The sequence below is a fragment of the Poecile atricapillus genome, chromosome 5 (genome assembly GCF_030490865.1).
Source record: "Poecile atricapillus isolate bPoeAtr1 chromosome 5, bPoeAtr1.hap1, whole genome shotgun sequence".
NCBI lineage: Eukaryota > Metazoa > Chordata > Aves > Passeriformes > Paridae > Poecile > Poecile atricapillus.
Genome location: NC_081253.1, coordinates 23151429 through 23175309, shown reverse-complemented (window position 1 = coordinate 23175309; position 23881 = coordinate 23151429). Strand labels below are relative to the sequence as shown.

Sequence of the window (23881 nt, the reverse complement as noted above, 5' to 3'; positions counted from 1 at the left end):
ATCACATTTTTCTGCATGTCCCCTAGTAACTCTTCCCTCCTCAGTTTAAGCATCTGTCACAAGAGTGGCCATGTGCTGGCCTAAGCAGTTGCAGAGTCAATGCAGTAGTTTCTGGAAACTTGTAATGGTGAGGTGGTCTTGGCTCTTGGCCAGAAAGTGCAACGGCTAAGCAGTAGCCTTGTCCAGTGTTTCAGACTTGCATGAGAACTGTCATTTCCACATGTAAGTTTTCCAGGCCACTCTGTCCTTAGAGGGGGACATCTGGGCCCGTTCACTTTTAGGTCAGTTCCATATTTAACCCATAACAGCTGTGCAGAGGTGCTGAGCACAACAGGAAGTTTCTCTTTAAACAAAAAGAACCTGCAACTGTAGTCTTAATTTGTCCTAGAAATGATAAAAGCAAGGAACACTCAGAATGCTTTTAGAGCAATGAATATATGCTCTGAAACAGTGCTTCAGCATGGGGCAAAAAAGGGCAGGGGGAAGGCAGATACATAATGAATGACTCAAAGATGGAGTGAATTGGGTAGCCTTCTGTAACAATGATTGTTTTTGATTACTGTTGCAGCGCAGTCTAGCAGCACTAGGAAAATGGTCCAATTAGTCCCTGTTTCATTTGTCTTCATGCTTATGGGGTTACATTGTGTATTGTATTATGTTTCCTGAAAATCTGTGTGAAGCTGTTTTGTGATCAATGTTTAAACAAAACTCACATTAAAGACAGGAAGCTGGCTTCCTATGCCTTTTTATTGAGGTTCAGAACCTGGAGGTATTCCTGCATTTCCTTACTTCAGGGCTCCAGCAGTAAGTGACTTCTGCACTTGGTTTCATTGCAGCTATCTCTGTTTCTCAGATATTTAAAAATTTATCAGGAAATTTTTTCCATAGATACAATCTGATAATTCAAATTTGTGTATGGAAACCAAGATTTGGGACATTCTGTTTCGGTTGGAGTAATATTTACATCAAAAAATAGTTTCAAAATAATAATAAAAGAAATGCAATACTGTAGTGCAAAGTTGTGTTGTTGTGACCCTGCAAAGACAAATTCCATAAGATGTGGCCACAAAATCTCAGTAAAAGATTTCTGTTATTTGAATAGAGCAAGTGAGTGTGTAAGTTTAATTTTAAGTATCCTGTACTTGAGTATTAGTTCATTCAGCAAAAAAAGGAGAAAGCTCTAAGGTGTGAGGCTGAATACAGCTGTGCACTGTAATCACTTGGGCAATAAAAAAATCTGGTTTGAACACGAGGTCCATTATCAATGTGTTTTGAGCTCTGTTATTGACAAGAGATATAAAATGACAGTTGTTTATATGAAAAGTCTTGTAGCTGCCACTTGTTTTCATGGAGCTGATGGGCTAAGGTTAATGAAAAGTAAGTTCTACTTAAAACTTTGAAGAATGTGAATGGATTCAACAACAAGGTTTTTACAGAACTGAAAAAGATCTGTTTTTTCCATAAACATGCTTATTTTTATTTCTGCTTGTATTACGAAATTCTGTTTATACCAGTTTTAGTATAATTGATTTTCCACTTTGTTTTTATCATCTTTATCGTACTGACAGGTAGTCAATTGGCTTGAAGGACCTGGATCAGAACAGCTAAGAACCCAGTGGGGAATAGGAGATTCCATTAGAGCGTCACAAGCTTTGCAACAGAAACATGAAGAGATTGAGAGTCAGCACAGTGTGAGATTTCCCATACCCTTTTCAAGTATCAAAATAATTCTAAATACATGTAGTTATGAGCAGTGTATTTTGGTTATGAGTATCTATGAATTTTGTATAGTGTATGATGATATGAGTTACAGAGGAAATTACCTGAGCAGTTATAGAACTAATATGGTTATTATATTTGCATATTATTTTTTTTTCCATTGTAGAAAAATATGGATTACAGTCTGTGATTTTTGTTGGGTTTAGTATGTTACAGCAGTCCTTAAATTTTCATGTAGAGTAGAAGGAATAAATTTACTTTTTCCTCTCTGCCAAAATGTCTGAGAAGTCCTGCACTTCTCAGGTGAGTAACTTAATGTTTTTGTCACTATTAAACTACACTTACCAGTAGCTGAAACTGTCTTAAGACTTTCATAGATCAAGAATTTTGATATACTTTATGTTCATAATGACATCATGAGAATGCTATTTTGTAACTACACTAACTTTATGCCTTTGCTTCTAATTTTGAATACTACCTAAGCTTCAGTAGAATTTTGTCTTTCCATTAGATGATTAACTATAATTAGGTTATAAATATTCAGTGCTCCCAAAGGGAGTTTTGCTCACAGTGCTGTTCACCTTTTCTGACTTTTCTTGATGTAGACGCTGGCAATTTTTTCCACTTTTCCTAAGTTCTATTTGCAGTTGTGGCAACTAAAATAGTCACTAGGTTGTAGTTTTTTGGACATAATTTAAGGGGAAAAAAACCAACCCCAAACCTTTGAGAAACACAGCACCCTAGACAACACTAGTTCTGCTGACCCCACCTTCAGTGAGTATGGTTTCCTTGATGGATGAAGCAGTGCAGGTGTTTGTGTTTGGTTAAGTAAATCCCATTTCCTCTGTCTTGTCGTTGCTTCAAGCTCTTCAAGCAGTGTGGAACCCAGTACCTTCTGAAGTGTAAAACATGCAGTTGAAATCCTAATTGCAAAGGAAAAAAAAAATAAACCCACAAACACCCTAGACCAACTACTTCACTGACAAAAATAAATTTGAGTGTCTTTTAATTATATTGGTATTTCAAACTGAAAAGAGAAAACCAGATTGAGCATCCTTTCTTTTCACTTGGATATCTATAACAGAGAATTGTGATTTAGCGGTGGCTAAATGCAGTTATTGAAATCATTGAAATCCCACTGAAGTTTGCAGGCTGCCCTACAGTGTTCTGAAGCACTGACAGCATGGAACACAGCTTGGTTCTCAGGTGCTGGCAGGAGTTTGCAGACATAAATCAGAAAAAAAATTAAATATTTTATATCAAAAGAAGTAATTGGAAGACCATTGTCCTACCTTAAATTTAGATGCCTGTTTAGAGATTAAAACCATTTTTTGTCGACAGTGCTAGAAAAACGTGCTTTGCCTTTTCCTTTGATTTTTAGTGTGCGCTTCCTCTTCCATTGTTTTCCTGCTTTTTCTCTCCTAATAAATGAATTGACAGTTTGTATGCTTGCTTTCTTTCATCACCCTCTGCTTAATGTTGATTATAATATTTTGAAGAGACTTGCAAAAATGATTTGTTTTGAAGATACCTTTTTAGTTCAATTTACTCTGAAGTGAAAAAAATAATTTCCATAGAGTTTTAGGTTGTTTTTTTTTTTTTGTGGGAAGAGGGTGGTTGGATTTTTGTGGGGGGGGTTAATTTTCTGATAGTTTTATTCATGAGCAATACACTAGAACTGTTGTTTTTGAGCAGGTCTTTGCTCCATATGTTTGAGCTGTCACATACAACTGTGCCTTAAGTTCTCCCATGAAAAAGACAAGAAACGCACTTTTTATATTTGGTTTGCTGGTATCTTAATTTTACTGATAGCTTGATCAAAATCAATTACTGCAACTCTTACTTACATTAATACTAAAAATAAAAACTGGAAAAAAAAGCCAAAACCCAAAATCTCTAAACGTATTAATCTAAAATTTTTTGACTTCTCATATTATAGTTTATATGTCACATTTAGCTGGATTTGTGTGTTCGGTGTCGAAAAGCTGTGTTCTGTGAACTGATTGTGCTGAATCTGTGTATCTGTAGTACACTTGTCACAGTGGAAGATGTTCTCACATTATGTCATCATAGTTGCCCCTTTTGGGACAGATGAGAGATTTATTCTGCTCTTAAATTTTTGACTGATTGCTAATTTAACTTTTTCATTACTATCTCTTTGTTCCCCTTCTTGCTCTTTTCATACTCTTTTTTTGCTGTGAGCAGATGGTAGAAGCAGCTTTGGGAAAAAAAGAAAAAAAAATCAGAATATGGATATTTATACTCCGTTTTGCATGATTTGTAAATAAATGATGCAGAAGCTGAAGACATAATTTACAAAATTCTAAGCATCCCAACAGGAGTGAGACAAGAATACAAATTAAATATTGTAGGCCAATAGATGGTGCTGTTCCATAGAAATCCATAGGACACTTCAAGGTCAAAATTAGAGCTGTTGAGCAAACACGTTTTGCTTTGCAGGCATCTCAGTCATGCAAGATGGGGATGTGATCTGGATGTATCAAGCCGTTTTTAAATCTCCCCAAATTGTTAAATATTTGAACTATTTTCCTCTGCAAATACACCAACATGACAACATTAATAAATCTTATGTATTCAGTAATAAAGCCATGTGAAAAACAAACCTGCACATTTTGAATTGAATAGTATAAAGCCTTTCCATAAATAAGAAACAAGGATCATTTTGAAGTTTCTGTGCATGGACTCTCTTTTTTTCAGAGGATAGAGATTACTTCCACTTTGTCAAAAGCAGTATTTTTTCTAAATATTTTAAGCAAATTATTGCTGTTTCAATCGTGTCACTGAAAGTAACACCTGAACAGCTTATAATAGCTGATTACTTGGCAAAAGTGATCTTTTGTTTCAGTAGACCAGTGCAAACATCTGAGCACTAGAAATTTGTTTTGAAATAGTGGAATTCCTCTTTTGGTGGAAGTTCGTGCTGGGACTAGGAGCCATGCGTTGAACTCTTCCCATCTTTCTGCATTAAATTTTTTATACTACAATGCATGTATTAACCTCTACTGAGCACTTTATTGAGAGTTGATTTGAAATCAGGAATGTTTTTTCCTTCTCTGTGAGATAATGCAATCTGTAATAAGCTGCTTTTTCAATCTGATTATTTATTAGCCTGCAGTTGGATGTATACCATTTAAGAGAAATACAATTGTATTTGTCATTTTTCATTCTTCATCTTCTTGTGTTTCTAGGAGTGGTTTGCTGTTTATGTTGAGCTTAATCAGCAGATAGCAGCTCTTCTAAATGCAGGGGATGAGGAGGACCTTGTGGAATTGAAAGCATTGCAGCAACAGCTGAGTGATGTGTGTTACAGGCAGGCCAGTCAGCTGGAGTTCAGGCAGAACCTATTACAAGCAGCACTTGAATTCCACAGTGTTGCCCAGGATGTAAGTGTTTCTTTTTAATTTTTTTTGAGGCACTGTCAGTAAATTAGTGCTTTAGTATTGTAAATGTTGAATAGATTGGAAAAATATTCAGGGAGATGAAGGAAAATATAATGTCACCTGGAAAATGCTGAAAGTCGTCATTTACTGTAATTGAAACACTGAGAAAATTGACTCCCCCTTTTTTTAGAAGGGAAGCACTTTGTAGTATGTCTTACATTTCATTAGTATTTGAAATAAAAATGTTATTAGTTGGAAAGTTACTTTTTTGCCCTTCTTTTTTTATTTTGAGGCTTAAACTGGAATTTTTTTATACTTTTCATAGCTTCTTTTTGTCACATGGCACGTTCCTTTCCTATATTTTTCTTAAACAAGTAGAATTTTGGATTCTTACCCTCCCACCATCTAGGGATGTGTGTTCTTGGATTGCTACAAGGCAGATGGGTCTTTTATCTTTCATCTTCACTTTTATTTCCTGTAGCTGCAAAGTGAAATTTGAAAATTACAAATCTCCAGGCATTTTAGAAGATTGTAGACCCAACTATTTGAACCTCAAACTTGTTAAATATCAGCATTTATGTTCTTACATTTTAGTTGTCTCAGCAATTGGATGGTTTACTAGGAATGTTGTGTGTGGATGTAGCACCAGCAGATGGAGCATCAATTCAACAAACATTGAAACTACTGGAAGAGAAATTGAAAAGTGTTGGTAAGCAAGATACTTCTGCATTTCAGGCACACACATTCTAATGAGTGCATTACAGGGGGAGAAACAGTAATCCCTTTTAAAAATCACCAAAAAAACGGGGAAAAGGTCTTATGACTTCTGATTCCTCACTATGTAATCTTCCACTGAGCTACTTTGGGCTGGCTTATGCCATCTGCTGTGTAGTAGTTTTGTCTGGAAAAATTATCTGGAACTGTTTTCTTTTAAATGTTTTGTGTCTAATATATATATATTTGTTACATGCCGTTATCATGCATTTCATCTGTAAACAAACTTCTTTCCCCCATTAATCTTCTTCAGTGACTTGGGATTATAGTGCTTAGAAATGATCTGTCTCCAGACCTGACACCTTGATGATTAAGGTTTTGTCCACACAGTTTTAGAATGCTTGTACTGAGTGTTTTGCAGTAACTTTGAATGTATATGTTAATAAATGGCACATTGAAAGTTGTTACACTGTCAAGCATATGGAATTAATTATTTCAGTTGGAAAGGGTCTGCAGTGATCAGCTTGTTCATTAAGTTGTGGGAGAAAAAGCTGCAAAGAAAAATAATTGATGGTAGAAGTAGATGTGATTGGAATATAGCAGTTTGAAGAATAAATGAGATATTCCTTCAGGAAAACAGATAGTAGAGCTTCCAAATAACAGATGTAACAGCAGATCCCAAGGGCTGGCAAATTTCAGTGTAAAAAAGTAAAAAGCTGTATCAGCCATATCAGATGTATTATGAAGTAGTAACTTCTGCCAGCAGTGGAAGAACACTTAGGCTTAGCAGTGGTAAATATTTTAGGGTTTATGTAACTGTGTGGGTGAAAAACATTAATTAACTATATATAAGCTGAAAAACTGACATGCTGTCAACTTCTATTCCTTTTCTTGTTATCTGTTAGGTCATAAAATAGCTAAGCCTTAGTTCTTTGTTAATATAGACAAATGCTCACTCAAACTTGAGTTGGAAAGGACAGTGAAGGACATTGTAATGTTCTTTTAATTATCCATGTTCCAGTCTTCATCCATGTATGATTCTGTTGCATTTTATTTCTCTCAGTTGAGGAAAAAACCCACCCAAATTCTGAGTGATCTTTTTTTTTTTCCTTTCCTTTCTCTTATTAGACTTAGGCTTGCAGGGCTTGCGTGAGAAAGGTCAAAGTCTTCTTGATCAGATATCTAACCAGGCATCATGGGCCTATGGGAAAGATGTGACCATTGAAAACAAAGAAAATGTGGACCATATCCAAGGAGTGATGGAAGATATGCAGCTAAGAAAACAAAGGTAAGAACAACAATTCTAGTCATTAAGATTTTTGTGTTAACTACTGACTTTTTATACAATTTAGGTTTTTTAAAAGAGCCCATTTTCTTTTATTTTCAGTTAAGGGATGTATTATAACTATATATTTGTAGTATATTTGAATGGGACAGAAACTTCCCGACTAATCCATTGTAATGTATTTCTAAAAACAAGCACTTTTTATATTTTGGTGTACTGAATGGAGTACTTGAATGCTTTCCTCTGCTTGTAAATGCTCAAAAATGATACATTCTTTTTATATGGAGTTATGAAAATATGCAAGAGGGATCTTTTATATGTTGGCAGTTTGAGATGGAAGGATAATATAACTACGGCTGTGGTGATGGGTGTTAAAATTACTTATTAAACAGCCTTGTTTGTTGTCTTTATCATAAGCTCTATCCTTTGAGTATGGTATTTTCATTCCTGAAGATAGGAAGACAAATGAGATGGTCTTGGGGGGTACAGGGTACAAAGTGAAGGCACAGATTTTCAGTTTTCAAAAGAACAGGTGATGGGATACTGGACCATACAGTTGCCCCAGAACATGGGGTTTGTGAGTTTTGTAAAATTATACAGACTGAGGGATGAAGTTCCAGTTGGGAAAAATGTTGGAGTTGAGTTTATAAGAAGGATGGATTTTGCCTTTGTCCTCTTCCTCCGTAATTTGATTATTTGTAACTAAAGATGTAGTAGTACTGGATTTTCTGTAGTACTGCCTTTTTTTTCCTACTCAACTATGTGAATGAATCAGATGCTATTGGTTGGAACCCCTGAGACAATATGATACTGCCCATAGAAAGGGCCTGACATTCAGGACATTGGCTGAGCAAAAAGGTGCCTCTAGGCAACAGCAAGGTCTAGTGAGCATCAAATTGCCCATTTTACAAATTAATTCTACTGTTCATAAACTGTTTTCTTAGGGAGCTTAGTGTAAGAAAGCATGTGTTGCAGTAGTGCTTAAAGAAATACTGTTATAAATCTGCCCTCTGAATCCTATTAATTTAAGCAATAGTAGTGTTTAGAGGGCCAGCTGCAAAAAGCTACAGAGGACATGTCACTGCAATAAAATGGCAGTTGGAATTCATTTCTGAGAGAAGAGATGTACATGGGAGAAAGAAAGACTTTATATACACAGTAATGGACTCTGAATCAGCTGTGAACTCAAAAATAAACATTGGAGAACTTGCAGAAATTGCTTTAGTGTTCAAACACACAGGGAAAAGCAAGTAGAATGCTAAGAAATTTTAGGAAAGGAATAAAAAAAATGGAAAGAAGAATGTCATTGTGTCACTGTATAGATTGGTAGTCCATTTCTGTTTGTGTTACACAATTCTGGTCCCTATTCTCAGAAGGGTTATAGAATTGTGGGAAGTCAGTCAGAGAACTAAAACATCAATAATATTTCCAGACAAAGGAATGAAGCAGCTTTCAGATATGGAATGATTAAACAAGGTTTTTTAGCCTGGATAAGTGACAAAAAAAATAAAAGGACTAAGTATCTCTCAGTAGCATGTAATACTGTTTTTTGCAACATTTAATTTGGTTTTTTCCAAGTTCTGTTGAACATTTCTTGTTATTTACATACATATGTGTTGTAATGTTTATTTTTAGGGGCATTTTGCTGCTTTATTTATGATTTTGGAACCCATAAAGTGTTTTCTTGCATCGTTAGAGCAGCTGATGTCCTTTCTGTAAGCATTGCAGGACATCTAACAAAACACAGCCTGCTAACAAACTGTTCTTTGGAAGAGCTTATGTTTGTAACCAGTTTGGAAAAGATCATGCACACAGTCTTTTGCATTTGCTTATAAAGCCAACTGTTGTTGACATTAGTAATTCCATTTGCACTGAGCAGGAGTGTGAGTCTTGCAGTCTACTTAGTACGCTCTGAAATTGAGGTGGAAAGCATTCTGCTAGATGTATTAGCTTAGGTCTCATTGTGGAAAGAGAAGGACTTTCAGCACTTTTATTGGAATTCTGGAGAAAGAACTGCAAACTGTGCTCAACTCAGAAGATAATTAGGGTCAGTTTTTATATCAATTAGATTTTCGAATAATTCCTGGCAAGTAAAGCGAAGGACATCATCATATAAGGGTTCAGGTATTACCATCTTTAGTCAGCTATAAAGAAAAATGGAAAAATGTATTATCTTTTTAATAGCCTCATCGTATTCATCAAGAAAACATTACCCCCAACAAACAATACAGTTCAGAATTACGACAGGTTGAAGCCAACTTTCATCTGAATTTTAGTAGGATAAAGTCTGTCTTAGCCAGATAAGCCTCTGTGTTGCAGAGCTTACCAGTGCAGCTAGGTAAGGAACATGGGATGTTGCTGCAAGACCATGTAGCTGTCTCTGATGTTACTGCCTCCAGCTTAGCCATATCAGGAATCTTTAGGATCATTATTTTGGTGACTTGGAGTGCTCAGTTCTAATTATTGCAAGTTTCTTATTGTTCTCTGTGGCATTAGATATTTTGGTCAAACCAAGCAGCTTTGATCACCCTTTCATGAACGCTTGTACCTTAATATTTCTCACTTGAAAACATTGTTTTCAATGTCAGAGTGTTTTGTGTCTGCTGTACATGTGTTGATGAGTCTTTCTGTGCTGCTCTTTAAGGTGTGAGGATATGGTGGATGTGCGGCGACTGAAGATGCTTCAGATGGTGCAGTTATTTAAATGTGAAGAGGATGCTGCTCAGGTATGGAAATACCTGTAGAATTTCATCCTTCTGGTCTTTGTAGTCCACTGGGTTGATTTATGGGGACTGGTGGTTTTAAAGTACTTTTTTTGCAACTTTGAAAAGTATTTTTATTTAGGGAATATGTTCAGTGAAAATAAAGGATATAGCAATGTCTGAAAATAATATACTTGGGGATTGCGTGCATGATCTACCAGCTTGTGACAGCTCATTTAACTTTTTTCCTATATCAAAAGTATATGCTAGTACTGAAGTAATTCCCACCCTTCTGATTTAATTTTTTTCATTAATTTTTATTTTCTTGGCGTGTTTTTAAGGCAGTAGAATGGTTAAGTGAACTGTTGGATGCTCTGCTGAAGACACACATCCGACTGGGAGATGACGCTCAAGAAACAAAAGTGTTACTGGAGAAACATCGAAAATTCGTTGATGTTGCACAGGTGAAATGTGGGGTTTCTTTAGCAATATGGGGTTTGTGCAGTTTCACATCCTCTCCTAAACAGAATCAATATCAGCATGGACAGCCATTGAACAGCTGTCACTAGTCTTGCTAGTTTGCCCCAATGGCCTGAGTGAAGAAATTGATTGCTGAAGTTGGCAGTGGGCCTGATGAGATGTTGCAGTTCCATCAAGAACAGCAGTTCTGTGGGTCACTAACCTTAGTTAACCTTCCCATAGGCAATGCAAGCAAGCAACCAAAGTTCATCGGCTTTTGTGAAAGACATATCTCAAGCAGTCTTTAAAATTACTTTCGACAAGCTGGGCCAAAGCATCTGGTCAGTTGCTTTGTCAGTCGTTTACTGCTTTTAGGAGTGTCTAATTTGGACTTGTTAATTAACAGATGTGATGTTTTTTAATTCCACCTGTTGCACTGGAGCTGATTTTTCTCTTCGGATGAATAAGAGTTGAAGATGACAGGAAGATCATTTGCTGTTGCAGGGATGTGCCTCAGGGCACCTTGCTGCTGGCTGATCATAGACATGGTGCCAGTGGTCAGGGAGACAGTCCTCTCAGGAGAGGATATCAAGTATTCCTTGGAAAATCCAAACAGCTTTACAGAATTTTTGGGAAGCTCTCTTCTTTTGCCAGTGTGAATGCTAGGCAGCAGCAGATACTGGATTTTTTTTGAGAGTGAAAGCACTGTTTGGTCATTACAGTTTTATTCTTACTTCATCAGCATTTTCTAGTAGACCAGATTAGTTCAATGTACTATGTGAACCAAAATTATGGAGCTCCCATAAACTTGCCTGCTCTTGCTTTAAGATGCTTTTTTGCTCCCAGGTAAAGTGCAGAGTTTTTACATGCACTTAGTCTCTCGTCCCCTCCAATTTTTAGAGTACTTACGATTATGGGAGACAGCTACTGCAGGCAACCGTGGTCCTGTGCCAGTCCTTGCGATGCACTTCAAGGTCCTCAGGGGACACACTTCCCAGACTGAACAGAGTGTGGAAACAGTTCACGGTGACTTCTGAAGAAAGAGTACACCGGTTGGAGACAGCTGTTGCATTTCATTCTACTGCTGAAAAGGTGAGTGTTGTGTTTTATTAAGAGTAAAAATTTCTTACCTGATTTCAGGCAAACAAAATGTAAGAAATATGGTGTTGCCAGTGTGTACATTTACCCTTTCTAAATAGTAGAAAAAAAAAAAAAAAAAAAAAAGAAAAGAAGAATATAAGTATATTTCTCCAACCATTAACTTCAGTACTTAATGTAATAATTTCTCCTATACCTGTATTGGTATAGGGCCTGCTTAACAAAAAGGAGAACAGCACTCATCAAATGGGAACTCTGATATTGATAATAAAGCATTTCTTTGTGTCTTTTAGACTGTAATTCTTAAAAGCCAGGAACACTTCTTTGTGCAAGGTATGATACAAAGGTGACAGGTCATTTAAGTTCTTTGGAGAGTTAGAGGCGTATTGCCCTTTAAGCTGTATGGATTTTGGATGGGATAACCTCACAAACTGTAAATGAGAGCAGCTCTTAACACTTCATGTTTCCACACATGCTGTCTTGTTTCATCTTGTATTTTGCACCTGGGGGGTTTGAACTTGCTTTCTTCTTGAACATACCTCTACCTTGGTATGGTTTTCAGACTCCTGTAACCAGATGTCTCACGGCTGCACCCAGCCGGGTGATGCCAGAAGCACAGTGGAGGATGAGCAGTCAACAACAATGTGATGAGGAATAGTTGCTATTCAGTAACAGCTTACTGAAGGGGGAAAATGTTGAGAGCTTTCAAATGCTTGAATTTGAGACCGTGTCCTTTAATGTAGGTCATGAGGAGTAGGGCCTTTTTGTCCACAGATACTTTTTTTTGTGAGGCAGTATGTTTTAAAAAATCAACTTAGGGTATATATCTCAAATATTGACAACAAAATTGCATGTAACTGTAAAAAAAAAAATCCAAATCTTGCACAATAGAAAAAAAAATTCATTCTGTTATTGAAAGAGAGCATGGATTCAGAGTTGATTCATATGCTCCTTGGTTTTATTAATTTATTTGTATTAGTGGAAGATACTTTAAATTTACAGTCATTGGGAGTTGATGGAGATTCACAAAAGCAGAAATATATCATCTATGCTTCGAGATTTACGTGATGCCAAATTAAATTTCAGTGGCTCATAAACTCCTAAAAGTGGAATCTCTCAGTCTGTACTATGAGCATTCTTTCAGTATTGCAGTAGTTAATTGCTGGGTTTAGGCAGTCTTAAGTTTAAAGAAAAGTAAATTAATAGCTGACAAAACAATGTTCTTGTTCAAACCCATAATTCTCCTTTCACTATTAGACATATATTAATGAGTCTGTAGAAAATAGACTGGAAATATCCATGCTGCTTTGGAAAAAGTGAGAAGTGGAGGGAAATAGAGTACTGAATACTAGTATTGGGTCACAATCCCATCTAGAAAGACCTGAGTTCAGATTTTCTTAGTTGTACCTGTTCTGTGCCAGATGTGGGTTTTAGCTGTGAAACCTGTTTTAAGGGGCTCTTCATTAACCATGGTGTTTCCAGTTTACATTATTGTTGTATCTGTTTAATGTCATCAGTCACTATTTTTAAGCGTTTCATATCTGTGGCAAGAATATTATCTAGGGAGACTTCTTTTTATTCCCTCTGAGAAGGAACATAAAGCATTCTCATGCAAAATAGTGGTAGCCCTAAACTGTCTTTTAAATGGATCTTAATCAGTATTTTCTTTTCTTGCATTATATATGTCAGTTGATCTCATGTCAGTGTGGCAGTGAAAATGCCAAAAGAACATTCACTCTGCCAGTTAATGGCACTTAAAAAACTACTACCTTATGTATTTTATTCTGTATTTTCTATCTTCTATTAAACAGATTTTGCAGGAATGCCCAGAGCAGCCTGAAGCTTTTAATGAAATGGATCAATTTGATGAAATTGAAGCAGTTGGGAAATCACTGTTGGACAGACTAACAGTGCCTGTAGTTTATCCTGATGGGTATGTGGAATGGTTTTTCTATATGCCTTTGGAATAATGCTTTTGGTAAACTTTTTTTAATGGTGTCATATGCAGTAGAATCCTGGAGGTTTATTGCTGAAATAGAAAAGTGAGCATGTTGTTTTTAGAAAGTTTGAAATAGGACCTGCCTACTTTCTGTGAAAAGATGGGAAAGAATTTTTAATGAGTATTAATGCACTGCCATTCTAAAGTAGTGATTTTTTCACACTGAATGACTATTAGATTTATGCAGTCTTTGCACCAGCACAGTATAAAGAAGTAACAGAAGAATGACCAGTCCCAGTCTCTTCTCCCTGAAAAAAGATACCATATGAGAATTACAGGATTTCTATTTATTTATTTGCAATTCTATCTATCTAAGCCAGTATATTGAAGATAAATTTATATTTGATTTATTCAGTAAAGAAAATAGTGCTTCTCTCAAGAAGTATTCATTCTAACTTTAAATTGGTAGTATTCTTGAGCTACAAAAGCAAATTGAATTTGGAATCTCAGCCAGTTCTGTGTTTAATGATGTCTATTGTTACGCTGAGTTTGTAGATAATTTCTACATGAGTTACAGCCAAGCTATGGAACGAGTCTCTGGTGTGTAGGATTCCATACCATAATGAGAAAGGTCTGAAATAAGTATATTGAATTAGAGGCTGAAACCTTATGAGACAGCATCAGGCAACTGCATTCTTCAAGGTTACTTGAAGTCTATCTGAAAAATACAGCTGCAGGAAGCTGGTCATGAAAGTTTGCTGTCATCTTATTTCCAAAATGCCATATGCCTTCTGGAGTGTAGATCCTTCAATATGGAGTGCTAATCATGAAGATGGGCCCAGGCCTGAATTAGTCGTGATTTTTACTGTTCTTTCATTAGTGAGTTTGAAAATAGTGGAGGATTGTATAGCTGGGGAAGAAAACCAAAAACAAACAAAAAACTGACTCAGAACCAGATCAAGTGTTTGTTGAAGTATTTTAGTATAACTTCTGTATAGCAGATTCTAGTGACCTGGTAAAAGTAGCAACTGTTCAATCCTGAATATTATTTCTGACCCCTCTGGCATTTCAGTAGAATTTTCAATATCCCCCTTCACAAAAATGGTATTGTAGTTGTCCTGGATCTCAGGACCCCCTGCTCATCATCCTGGCATTCTGGTTTCGAAGCGTTTAACAAATACTTTGCAAAGGGTTTGCTTATTATTAGAAATAGTTGGAGATTTAGGAACATGCCTAATGTCATAAATGCTTGGGGATGTTTTCATCAGCCTGTTCACCTCTTCAGACTTTTGCCAGTATCATATTGGAAGTTCAGGTCACTATTCCCTGTCCTGCTCACGGTTTCTGCTCTGTAAGAGGAAATGCTGTGGTCTGTGTGCAGTTATGCAGTCTGACCAGTTACCTCCTCAAATTAGTCTATTCCTGCATGAAACAATTTTCCACTTTTGTCTGAAAATCCTTTGGCCTACTATCATTTCCAAAGTGTACAGCTTCTCTGCTTTGTAACTAGATTTAACACCTGTTCATCTGAAACACGTGTTCTGTTTAAACCCTCCCTTTGCTGACAGCTTGGTTAGTGGTCTCCCTTAACATTTCACCTGTTCTTTGTTGTATTTGAATTACACAGCCAGGTGTTCCTTTCAGTTTGAGAGGTGGATGGCATAATTTGGCAGCATGTGGTTTAACTTGTGAAGAGTCCTTTAATAATGCGGCAATTTTATAAACTCAGAATTCATGTAGAGACAGGTATCATAGATAGTCACAGCATGCAAAATTGTCAGACTCGTTTGGGGGAGAGACAGAGAAGGGAGATAAGAAAGAGTGTTGGGAAGCGTCCAGTTGTGCTTGTAGAATAGTGCCTTGCTGTTCAAATCATGGAATAGTTTGGGTTGGAAGGGACATTAAAAACCATCAGATCCAATCCCCCTGCCATGGGCAGGGGCACCTTCCACTAGACCAGGTTGCTCAGAGCCCCATCCAGCCTGGCCTTGAACACCTCCAGCTTCTCTGGGCAACCTGTGCTAGTGTGTAATCACCCTCAAGCTTCTGTTGGGAGTGTCTTTTGGATATGAAAGGTTCACTGAGTATTTGTAACAATTTCATAAAAATTTGCTCGAGTCTCATCACTAAGCCTTTTAAAGGTGGCATTTAAATGACAAGAGGAAAAAATGGCTGTTTTTTTTTTACCTACTTTGTGTTTTCTACTGCAGTTAACAGGTGTGTTCATGTACCGATTTGCTTATTACTGATAATTTATTGCGGTTTGGGTTTTTTCCTAGGTCTGAGCAGTACTTTGGGAGCCCAAGTGATATGGCTTCTGCAGCAGAACACATTAGAGAGAAGATGAAGTTAGTTAGCCTGAAAAAGCAGCAGCTGAGACAACCAGAAGCCACCACTCCAGAGAGCTAATACTGACCTTGTCTATGAATTCATAACAGGACTTCAGTTTGTAATCCAGCATGTTGTTTGCATATTACAGAATTTGGTATAATATATTAAAATGCATTTCACAGCTGTTATGAGTCTCATCTTTTTTTCAAAGTAAATGTTCTCAGCATCTTAATACTGTACATCTATCAAGCCATAATTCTTTAACATGCTATGAAACCATAGACTCCAAGTATCTTATGAAAAGGAACTGTAAACTTTGCACTGAAATTTGCTGTAAAGCTTTACCTGAACTGTCAGCTGCTTCTTAGTTAGACAGCTGATGCAAGCTTTGAGTGGTGCTAATTAAAGTGTTAGAAGTTCCATATTATGAAACTCTAGTTCTTTGCTTCCCCCATGCCCAGGTGATGTAGTAATTTTAGACTGTAAGGAAAGTATCTGCAGTGTAGACTGTGGTAACCCTGTAATTTTAATTTGAAATACTTTGGAAAAAAAAAAAAAAATCATTTTTATTGTGCCAGTATGCAACCTGCCATCAGATCTTTGATATATCAAATTCATTAAACAGATGTTTTCCTATTTGTATTGATAATGTATTAAAAGCTGTTTGTGCTTAATAAAAATCATCTTTTTGAAATCTAAGATTTGTTCTGGTCTGTATTTCCAAATATTGTTTCTGTTACATTTTTATGATAAATGATAGTAAAAATAATTACTCCCCCAATATATTTAGAAAGCTTGTATAATTTTCTGTTATGAAATACATTGTAGCTGTAAGGGAACTGCTCTTGAACTATTATTGATGGGTACAAAAGTTCAGGCTATTTTTTTCTTTCTGATAGCAGTACTTGCATAAAAGATGGTATTTGCATAAGTCAGTGTTATGTTAATCATAGTTTTGTTCCCTTGTAAGACTGGTACATGTTTCCTGTGCTTTATTTCTAAGTCCTTTGTTTCCCTTTGAATGGAGAATCCTGAATAATGTGAATATTCCTGTTGGTGCCATTGTGGTTAAAGGTTTTCATGTAATGAAAGAAATTAACATGAGGTTCATAACTTAAGACCATGAGATTAGTAATAAAATGAAATTTATTCAGAGAAGGGAATTGGATTGAAACCTAATCAACTGTGTGCATGGCTTGGCTAACTTCTTAATCTTCAGGATGCAATCAGGATACATCAGTTATTATATTTTTGGAAGATGGTGTGGGATCTGCCCATTTTTAGAGTACTGTGTGTGGAACAAACAACTGTAGGTCTGAGAACTGTCATCAGACTCTGAGAACTCGGTTATCACACTATGCTTTGCTCATGGTAAAGATAATGCTCTCTTCCTATAGACATAGCTATTGCTCTGCAGATTTTCTGATGGATCTGTCATCCAAATATTATATTTACTTATTTTTCTTAGTTTTTTTCCTCCAGGGGCAAGTGATGTTTCAAATCAAGCCATGTATTAAAAAAGCAATAATTCCAAATTAATTGTTTACCTGTAAATTTGGTGATGAAGGTATTTTTCCATTTAATGTATTTTGGCAGAGGAAATACAATTTTTTTTTAATATACTTAATGCAATGGTACAATATTACATTAATATTAGTTTAAAACTAACTGAAGTTTTACAGACATTATTTATAAAGAGTCTTTTTTGATGTAGTCTTTTAAAATTTAATTTAGTTACTTAATTGCATTTGAGAAGGCTGATGTTATTATGGCTAATATTTGGAGGATATAAATTCATTTAGAAAGAACCCAAACATGAAAAGTATGCATATATTTAATATAAGATGCAAACACAAAAATAAATTAATATAGTCATTAATAAGCACCATGTCTCTAGTTCTGCAGCATTTGTAAATTGAATTTGCCTACAGTAAGTAATGGTCTGCAGTATAAAATCTCATTAAAATAGAGTAAGCAAGTATTGCTAACACTTTAAATTATTTTCAGGTTTTTATTTCATTTTGGTTTTTAAATTTTATTTCATTTTATCTTTTTGCTTTGTTTAGGGTCTCAGTACTGTATGCAAACCCAGGGCAGTATCAGAAGCTCTTCACTCATTCCTGTGACAGCTGCATGCACAACTTGGAACCGATGACTGCTCACCCCAGTAACCCTGATGTTAATTTTGGCTCAGTGTGTGTTGTCCAATCTTGACACTGCTCTTATCTGTCGTTTGGCATTCCTAGTGGCCAGTGGATCCTGACTTTCACCCTGTTGACTCTAATTGAGTCTCCAATACAACATCGGGAGGTGGGCCAGCTTTTACTCTGCCTTTCTGCTCTCTTCCTCTGGAATTCTTTGCCTTTAGGCAAGTCAAGTGTCTGGCAAAGGGATGTTGACCATCACTTTGATATTTGTCCATTTTCTATGTATCAGGAATGAGGGAAAGTAGTTTTCTAAGTTGTGTTGCATGAGAATCTGCCAGGTATTTCAAATCCTATGAACTGAGACTTCCTAGCTTACTGAAACAATGGAATAAACATTTCCTGTTAATGCTGTTATTGAATGTAACTGACTGAGAGGGAGATTTTTGTGCTGTCCTTTACTCCTACTCCATCCTCTGTGTTTGTACTTGTTACTGAACCTTTAGAAATAACCTTTAATAGCACACAAAATCAATGAGCTACAGACTTGCTAAAAAGCAAAAAACCCTGTGCTCCGGTAATCCATTTTTACTTGTCTGTGCATTTGCTACTGCAAACAGAGGTGGTGGCTCTACTTGTAGCTCTTGCTCTGCATTTTTTTGGTTACAGAAGCAATCCAAACAATGGAGTTCCAAAAGATGCAAATACGTTTCAGGTTTTTTAAACAGCAATCACCTGCAGCTGAGGATACAGTGCTGCTAGGTGTGAGATGGGGAGACACCCACAGAAAGGAAGGAATGATTAGAAGGATTGTAATTGTTACAGCCCTCGGTACATTACAGCTAATGACTTGGAAGTGACGGAGTCAATCTTGTTCATGGTAATAAAATGAGCACCAAGATTTTCTGTGTTCCTGTTAGCTAAATTTGGTTGTATTTGAAATGCTTCAAAATATGATAATTATTTTGTTACTCTTGCTGGTAATGTAATCATGAGTGTGCTTTTTGTGACAGTGAATGGAATCCCTTTTTCCTAGGACATCCATTGCGCAGGCTGACAGCCATAGGAAATGTTTATACCTGCAAGCTCTTTTATTGCAGGAGGTGTGTGGATTGTTGTATCTGTGTCCATAAAAATGTTTGGTGCTCCAAATGTTCACTGCTTAACTTTTTATTAGGTTTAGTAGGATTCATAGGGTTACATTTTCCTTGGAAAAGAGCCAGATTTGGACCATGAACTTCTATAGCTTTGTGTGAGTGACTGATCGAGCGTTCAAATAAAGCCACTCTGGAGGTGCAGCAGTGGGTGGAGAAGGGCTGTGTGCAGACCAGGATCATATAGCACTTCTTATTCTATCATACTAGCCATGGATATCAGTGCCAGCTGACAAAAAGATGAGGTTTTTTCCATCACAGTAAAAAAATAAAAGTGCCAGTAGTTCATGATAATAAAGCAAGGTTGTCATGGGCTTTCTGCAACAGTAATGACATGTTATGATGTTTCAATAGCCTCCAGTTTCCTGAATTCTTTCTACAAGATAATTTTGATCTGTTTAAGCAGATGATTAAAAAGGAGGAAGAAGGAAAGCTTTTGGAAATACAGATGAAATTCTCTAATAGCTCTGAAGCTAAAATGCTGAGAAATGGATGAAAGCAGAGATTTGGTGATTCCTGGCTTCTGAAGGATTGACTTAGTATCTCTACAGATTGTTGTATTAGTAAAAGGGGAGATAGGACTGTAAAAATGCTAGGTTGTTAGATTTCTGTTCTAGTTTAAAAAAATAATTAATTGAAACATAGAATAACAATCCATACATATTTAATAGCTACACAAGTACCTGAATGTGAGCTGCAGAGCCAATAACTGTTTGAGTATCTGGACTTTGCATAATGTTGTTCCAAGTAATTAATTCATTATCTCTTCAGAGAGGTACCATCCTTCCCAGGTTTGTGGAGAGCTGATACACTGAAATAAGATAAAGAAAGCAGTATTTGTGATTCCTTGTGCATTCATTTTGAGTCTCAGTGGATTGAATCTTCTGTAGTGTGCCATTTCCACAATTTCCTGATGGGTAACAGTGCAAGCAATTGCAGAGTTCCTTTGGTGGAATTAAAATCAGATGTTAGGAAAATATTATGTGATATAATTTTAAAATTACTGATTTCTGCAGTCATCCCATTTTTGTTTCCTTCAGTTAAATAGTGGAGGGAATCACTATAGTACTGATGCCTGTTAAGACCGCATCTTAAGTGAAAATTCAATTAAAAATCTAATTGCATGCCTTCTGCAAGGCTATGGAGTCAAGGAGTACTTCAAGGTATTTTTATCTGATGCTCAGTGGAGGTAGTTTTGTTGTGGAGGTTTACTGTGTAAAAATACAGGTAAGACTAAATAAACACAGAAAAAGGAGATTGATTTCCCACTTCTAATGGGTCCCTTTATACAGATCTCCCAAATACATGGTATTTTAGGACCATTTTTTTATGATTCCAAGGTTAATTTGGAGCTTGAAAGCAAATCACTGAAGAAACTTGTAAGAATACATCTGATTCTGTGAAATTGGAAGACAACATATCACATCAAAGATACCCATCAAAATAGATGCTTGTGTGACTGTAAAATTTTAGTTATGTTGATACAAGAATGAATAGAAACAGGATATATTAAAAAGCTTCTGGTATATTTAAAGCACCAGTGAAACACTTAAGCTCAAAATAGCAAGGAAAATTAATGTAACAGCCTTCTCTTTTCCTGTCAGTTGACTTTAGTTTACATGGGTCTCTATTACAGCAAAAATTATGGGAATATAACACAGAGACAAGAGGAAGGCTGAGTCAGGAGATAAATGCCTCTTGTGGAAAAAAATGCTTTCTTAAAATTTCATATGTGCTGAGGAGATATATTGGAAAACATTAAAAAGTGAAAATCCCCATTTTTAATTAAAGCTCAATGGGAAAAGTTCAGCTAATTTTCCAGATACTAGTGATATTTACAGTTTATAGGCCAAAGAGCAAAGAGTGGGACTAACATTTCTGACTTCTGAAGCATGAAGAAAAGCAAAGGAACCTTTACTTGGTATCATTTCGGAATACGTTGAGAGAAGGCTGTTAAGTGTAAACAATTGGTTGTGTTAGCAAAAGTTGTGTGGATAATTTACATTCTTTTTAGTGCAGATAAACCACAGGTTTCTAAATAATAATGCAGTTTCATTTGCAGTTTAATGACAGCATTGAAGCATCAAATGTGTTTTGATTACTGAATGCCAAGGAGAAACTACTTTTTTTGTGCACAGGTAGCTAACAGACAAAATGTGCTTCAAAGTAAGTGTGCCTAGAAGCTTAATTTAAAATTGTCACGCATTTTTATTTATAATTCTATGGTGTTAAATAGATATTTTTTGCATATTATGAAGCCTTTTAGCTTTTCCACCAGCAACTAGCTGATAATTGCTATCAGACACCACTGATGCAAGCTTCTGTTTGGAAACCTCTTAATGCACATTGGATTTATATGTGAAGCGAGGGGGAATACTGTAAGCTATGTAAAATACCCTATTGATTTACTGAGCTCATACATCTGTGCTTAAAATGTTTGAGTGGACCTAATGTAACCACCCCTAATTTCTCATACTCAGAATGTAAAGTTGTCTTTGAGAAGGCAGATTTAGCCCCAGGTTATGTGCCAAACTTGTAGAGCAAACCATGCCACTGACTGTTCATGGCCCAGATGGCTCTGACTCCTTTGCACATCCTGCTACAACATGGTGTCCACTTGTGACACGGAAATACGCTTGGCTCTTCTGAGGATCCCAGTGTTACAAATCCCAGTCTCTGGGATTTCTATGCTGTCTGCTCTGCTACAATACTGTCACTGTCAGAAGACAACATGTGTTACATGGGTTGGAAAATAGCAAAAAAGAGGTTTCATGGTAGCTGTAGGTCCTAGAACACACACAGCAAGATGCTTGGGCAGCTCTGTGTAGATGTGTGTTTTGCTTGGAATAAGGCTGTGACAGCTCACGTAGAACAGCCCTGAGACTTCAGTGAAATCCTGAGAATCACTGGCTCCATTTGAATGGATATAAATATTTTTAGATTGGGCCTTAAAAACTTCTGAGCCTTACACCAAATATTAGCTCTAATCATCTATAAATTATGAAAATGAAGTGGAGAAGAAAGCTTATCTGAGCTCTAAGAACAGACTTTTGGAGGAGCTGAGAGAAGACCTGTATCTTGAGATGTTCTGTATCAGAATGAAGCATGAACAAATACCTATCAAAACCCTGTTTTTAATTTGTTAGCATTCTCCATTTTGGCAGGGGCAGTCAATGTGTTTATTTCAGAGGTGTAATTTTCAGGCATGGTTCACTATGTTATGCTTGGTTTGCAGTGAATGAATTGCCATCTCAATTTTGGGTTTTCTGCTTCCAGTGTTCATTTTCCTAGTGTGAGTTGCAGATGCTGGGTGGCAACATGTTCCCACTGTCATTGCTGAATTTCCAGGCATTCCAGGATTGCTCATCATTCCTGTGCCTCACAGGATGAGAGGCTGCAGAGTTCCAGTGGGCTGTGGAGCTCCAGTAGGACTTTTCTCTCAAATACTGTGCCAGGATTTATGTGTGATAAGTGTCTTTTAACATTCCATTCTCCCCTTCAGGTTTTTAGCCTACTAGGAAAGAGCAGCTTTCATGGTGCCTCAGCCACTTCCACAGGCAAGCCTTACAGCATGGTTACCTGATATTTAATGTGATTGTGCGATACGAGTCTGACTTTCAGAGCCTTGGGAACATGCCATATTTTAAACTGGCACTAGGAGCAGCCTGTTCTTTTCCTTAACCCTTGTATAGAGCTCTGTGTGCCTCATTGGATGATAGATAACTGCAAGCAGGGCTCAGCAGGGTGAGGATGATTGTGCAATGTATTCAACACGTTTGAGTGCTACTCCACATATCAGGGGTGATGATGTGAATGTGATGCCCACTGTCTGCTTTATATCACTCGGTGCCTCTCAGAGCGTGGCCTTCCTCCTCTCCTCCTCCCCAAGACTGATGTATCCAAAGGAACACAGTAATATGGTGACATGTAAGCCAGGGTTAATATTAGTGCTTTGCTTGAAACAGCATCCAAAGGCTGCAGTGAGCCACACGATCAATGAGCTTTGTTGGCTTTTTATTTCCCCTCGTTGCATGTGGCCAATTTGTTAGGTAGCTGCTGTTTGCAGGCATCATTTCATGGTGCATTGCCTCTGCAGAACCAGCCACACATGAAGAAGCCAGGGCATTTGTTCCTGCAGGTGGCAGAAATGTGAACTATTTAAGTGATTTTGTATTCACTGTTAGCTGTTACCTCTTTTCTAGGTATTGCTTTGTCTTCTGGACATTTGTCAGAGGTATGTCCACGTCTATAGCACTAAAGTCTCTTCTTCAGCAGCACTTTCATCAAAGACTTTGCAAGTAATCCAACAGACATTTAAAGGGTTTCTTCATTGTTTTCAAAGAAGTGTTTCCTTTTGGGATGAAATGGTTGGTACTGTCAGTGTGTGTTGGGAGGGGGTGACAGCTGCATTCCCCACTTCACAGAGTTACTAGAGAGGAAACCTCATCAATATTGAGGAGTGGCAAGACATTATAGTCATGAAAATCATGCACACACATGGAGAATATAAAAAGCACAGCTGAAATAATTTCCATCATAGAACACTGTGATGATGGGGTTTTTTACCTGTATAGAGTAGTGAGACCTGAAGAGCAGTAGCAAGCAAAAAAAGAAAGGTGGGAAAACAATTTGGTGAATGGTGTGTTTCACATACAGTGACAATATTTATAAAAATCTTTTGGTTTCAATAGGTGGCCTTTAATGTTTTGGAAGATCATCCTTTGGAAGTTTATCCTTTGAAGTCAGTTAATCAAACACCCTGCAAAAAGAAGGAGTATTCACTCAGTCAGAAAGACTAATGTAAAGAAAGGAGTTTAATTACAGGATACTTGTCAAGTATCAAATGAAGTGAACAAGTGCACCTTCTGGAGCTGATCCAGGGTCCTTGTCCCTGGGATCTGCAGACAAATCCAATAAGGACATGCTGATAGATCA

At 36.8% G+C, this 23881-nt stretch overlaps 1 protein-coding gene across 7 annotated transcripts in view; it reads left to right on the top strand.

Moving 5' to 3' along the window:
• The window catches only part of SESTD1 (SEC14 and spectrin domain containing 1), a 50089-nt gene extending 33742 nt beyond the window's left edge, over positions 1 to 16347 (top strand). For all 7 annotated transcript variants that reach the window (XM_058839759.1, XM_058839764.1, XM_058839765.1 and 4 more), the window contains 9 exons: positions 1569 to 1691; positions 4929 to 5123; positions 5715 to 5829; positions 6963 to 7122; positions 9764 to 9845; positions 10163 to 10285; positions 11181 to 11372; positions 13190 to 13311; positions 15597 to 16347. In XM_058839759.1, coding sequence (XP_058695742.1) covers positions 1569 to 1691; positions 4929 to 5123; positions 5715 to 5829; positions 6963 to 7122; positions 9764 to 9845; positions 10163 to 10285; positions 11181 to 11372; positions 13190 to 13311; positions 15597 to 15726 — 1242 coding nt within the window. In that variant the 3' untranslated portion in view covers positions 15727 to 16347. The remainder of the gene's footprint in view (positions 1 to 1568; positions 1692 to 4928; positions 5124 to 5714; positions 5830 to 6962; positions 7123 to 9763; positions 9846 to 10162; positions 10286 to 11180; positions 11373 to 13189; positions 13312 to 15596) is intronic.
• Positions 16348 to 23881: the final 7534 nt, after the last annotated feature.